The sequence below is a fragment of the Rhagoletis pomonella genome, unplaced genomic scaffold (genome assembly GCF_013731165.1).
Source record: "Rhagoletis pomonella isolate Grant_MI unplaced genomic scaffold, Rhpom_1.0 Rhpom_scaffold_04433, whole genome shotgun sequence".
Taxonomy (NCBI): Eukaryota; Metazoa; Arthropoda; class Insecta; order Diptera; family Tephritidae; genus Rhagoletis; species Rhagoletis pomonella.
This window is the reverse complement of record NW_023462983.1, coordinates 12,167-15,955: the sequence shown is the minus strand read 5'-3', so window position 1 is coordinate 15,955 and position 3,789 is coordinate 12,167. Positions and strand designations below refer to the sequence as shown.

The 3,789-nt window shown below is 38.6% G+C and overlaps 1 protein-coding gene across 1 annotated transcript; it reads right to left on the bottom strand.

The window, feature by feature from the left end:
* Positions 1-1,469: 1,469 nt before the first annotated feature.
* LOC118754705 lies at positions 1,470-3,026 on the bottom strand (the record flags this gene model as incomplete). Its single annotated transcript, XM_036489594.1, is given in 4 exon segments — positions 1,470-1,641; positions 1,701-2,320; positions 2,383-2,667; positions 2,730-3,026. Coding segments are annotated over 4 exon segments (1,374 nt in total), but the record flags the coding sequence as incomplete, so codon positions are not given.
* Between the last annotated feature and the right edge of the window lie 763 nt (positions 3,027-3,789).

The window sequence follows — 3,789 nt, the reverse complement described above, 5'->3', positions numbered from 1 at the left end:
GCCGCCTACGCAAAAAGAAGTTCTGCGCTAAAATACTATCATATTACTATTACTACAACATTTCTATCTGTCGCTTTTTTCTTGATTTCACAATATTTTTAGTTAAGGTTTGTTTCCTTAATTTTTTTTAGTTAATTTTTTTTTCAAATCGCCTGATAACCAACTTGGGATAATATCTTTTATTTAAAAATCCAACGGTTTTCGTTAGTTTGGTTATATTCCACTTCAAACTGCTCAGTTGCCTCGGAAAATGCCGTTTTTACCCCATTTTCAAACGGTTCCCTAGAGGTCTGTGGGAAGTCCCCAAGGGGGTGGGGCTTTTCGTAAAGTGGCGACTGCCCCCTTTCGAATGAGGGGGGTTTGGGGGGCCACGCCCCTCCCCCTCCGCCCCCCACCCCAAAAACGATGGGCCAATAACTAAACGTTTCCCCTTAAAATACAATCGATTTTATAATTCCAATGGAAAAATAGTACCGATTTTTTTTTGTATGGGGAGTGATGCAGTGTAATGTACATATGTATAAGCACTCTATTTAGTTTGCTCGATCTGTAAACAAAGCTTCCCAGCGGTGAAAAATATACTATTGTGAACAACCTAAACGAGCGAAATTCACAATAGCGCTATTCTTCATCGAATGAGGGCCATAATACCAAATGAAGATTCGTTCCGATTAGCACTTTCGACCACAGTCGAAGATCGAATGCAACTCATAATAAGGGCCATAATCACTTTTTTAAAGGCAGAAAAGGCAAAAAGGCAACATCCAATGTATATATATGGAATCAGGGGAAGCTAAATCGTGGACTTTCTTAATCGAATATATATCTCTTCAGCAGAAAAAAATGCAATTTCCATAAAATCCGTTCCCTGATCATCGCTAACACATACTTTACGATCTCCATTAATTACTACACCTCGACAAGCCATCCCGAGCTATGTCGACCCCATCGAGTTGCTTAAAAACCAACCTATAGCAATGTACATCTAATATATAATTTTCTCAAAGAGGTAGACCTCAGACGAATATAACACATAATAGTATAAAGCGGAGATGGCAAAAGCATTTTGCACTTAGGAGCCGGTTGGCACATTTAGGTGCTAGATGATGGGAACATCAAGAGCCAGCATGAAGGGGGAAGAGCATATTAAAGATTTTTGTACTCTGACTCTCATCACTAATATAAATGATGCTTTCGATGTATTTTTTACACGCCCTTTACCCTGAGAACATATTTAACTCTTACGTAGCTCTTGCTGGCTCTTTGACTGCTTTAAGGGCCGAAAATCTGCCCATTCCTGGAATAAAGCAAAATGCAAAGATAGATATTTTCATTCGAATAAGATGCAAAGGACAGCTGAGGGACTTCGTCGCCAGTGCTGCGAATCGTAATGTATTTGTAGAATATTTATTTATTGTACAAATATAGTAAAAAAAAAATATATAAAATAAAATAAATATTTTGATTACCTCGATCGCTATCAGTTCTGCTGCTAATCCTTTGCAATCCACATTTTCAAAATGTTCGTCTACAGCAATAACTGGTTTTCTGGGATCTGATCCAGCACGAAGTCCCTTAGGATAACCACGTATGCTTGTATTTAAATACAAAATATTGGACTTCTTCTCCAATATCACAAACCTTAAAATGTATATATATGTATGTCACATGCATAAGTACGAATTAAAACATTTTCATACTTTGGAAAAAGTTGAAGAATGCAACTACCTTCCCCTCCCGTATACAAATGCGTTTCTTTCCATTCAGTTGGCGAGGCAATGCAATAAGTCTGGTCGTCCTTGGTGTGTATTAAAACAAGTGTTGGTCCGCGGTAGCCAAGAACATGGTGCAGAAACCGATTAGCACCCAACCCATGTTCATTCGAGTCATATAATAAAGCCCAATGTGATGGCATCATGGAAAGTTTATCTTTGAAAATTTGCGCTGCAGATGACTTATTAGCGTTTGGAGATTGGATGGTCTGCGGTTTGGAGTAAAGTGGTGGAAGGGCGCCTGCCAATAGCCACGCTTGTGATAATGGCATTAAGGACTCGTATTTTGAATTACCAGTATCTCTGCCGGCTGCATCAGGAAATGGATTACGTTGTTCCAACACTGGTGTTTGTAGTTCAATGCCGCATGATTGATTATGTTGTTCAAGACCTCTATAAGCAGTTGACAATGTATGTACACAATATTTATGCACCAACGCGACCAAACGAATAAGATTCTGTTCAAACCAACGACAAACAAAGCCTACACTTAGATTGTCGTGGCTAAAAAATATTGATTTGGTCACCGAACCGAAGGTTCGATTGATCTGCAATAAAAAATATAAACAAATTATGCTCAGAGAAATTTTCCCTACAGGAATTTCCTTACCGCTGGGCATAATATTGCGTTGCCGGAGTGTTGCATAGCTATAGTATAGCACGTGAAAAGTAAGCGGGTCACTCCTTCTTTAGTAATAAAATCTGGATTGTCCTCTTCTGCAAACATTTTTATATAACATTCCAAAGTTTTGTCATCATCCATTATGCCAAGAAATCGTTCGCATTGTTGGCGGAATGCTACAGTACCAAGATAGGCAGTTGTAGCTTTCGATGCTGAATGCATTAGTCGAAAAAGTCGTTTACCTAAATCAGCATATTGAGGAAATACTTGCGACTGTGAAAGAAACACAAATCAGTATTTTTGCCATCGTCATAAAATGTATGATATGCACTCACCACAAATACGTCCGCAACTATGCCATTGACACTATGCTTGGCTGATTTCTCCTTAAGTATTTCGGATAACTTTTCAATTGGTACGAATTGTGTCAAATACTTCTCCGTAACATCCGCGCCTGATGCAGATCTACTCATAGATTTCTCCGCTTTCAAGAAAGCATGGTTGCTTGCTGTGGAAGACCCATCAACAATAGGAAGGGTAGGGGTTGATTTAAGGTGTTTTTCCTTGGCACCACCTGACCCTGCGTTAGTGCCGTCGCTGCAAGAGTCACTTCTAAAGTTTGAGTTTCCCATTGGACAACGTATTTATTTGCCGAATAGACCATTCACAGCTCAAGAAACAAAAATATTTCGAAATTCCCAATATCTGAACGAAAATAAGAAAAGACTGTCGATTCGAAGACAATAGCCAAGGCGTATTGAACAAGGTGGTGTTGGCCGTATATAAGTAAAAAATTACACTAACAAATTATACCCTGATGTCCATACTGTCATTGGCATGATTCAATAATACAAGGTTCGATAAACGGACAGTTGTCTCTCTCGCACCGCTCCCTTAGCAGTGGCACCTTGTTGCTTCTTTGCAAATTTACTTGGAAAAGTGTAGCTTTGGTGTGAAATTGAAGTATAAGCTTTTTCTTTTTGTTTCTTTTGTTTACTTTTTACCGCTCTTCTTCTGCCATTGTTTACTATTCACGGTGCCCTATCAAACGTCAAAATTACTGGCCTACTACTATTTCAAGCAGAAGAAAGAACACGAACATTTTCTTGTGCATTTTCTTAAGAGCTGGATACAGCTGTATCCTGTATGCAGCTCTCAAGAAAACGGTCAAGAAAAAATTGCCATTATTTCGTATGTGTGTCCAAGGAATTTTGACATTTTTGATACTTCACAGCCTGTTGCCGCACTCTTTCCTCAAGAAATAATTGAACGGGCATATATTTCTGTTGCAAACCAGGGTTGCCAGTGCTCTTTTTTCACAAAAAACTTTTGAAAACCGTACTAGAAAGCGTAGTAAATTTCTTAAGAAAGTAAAAATAAGCTTTTTATTTTATA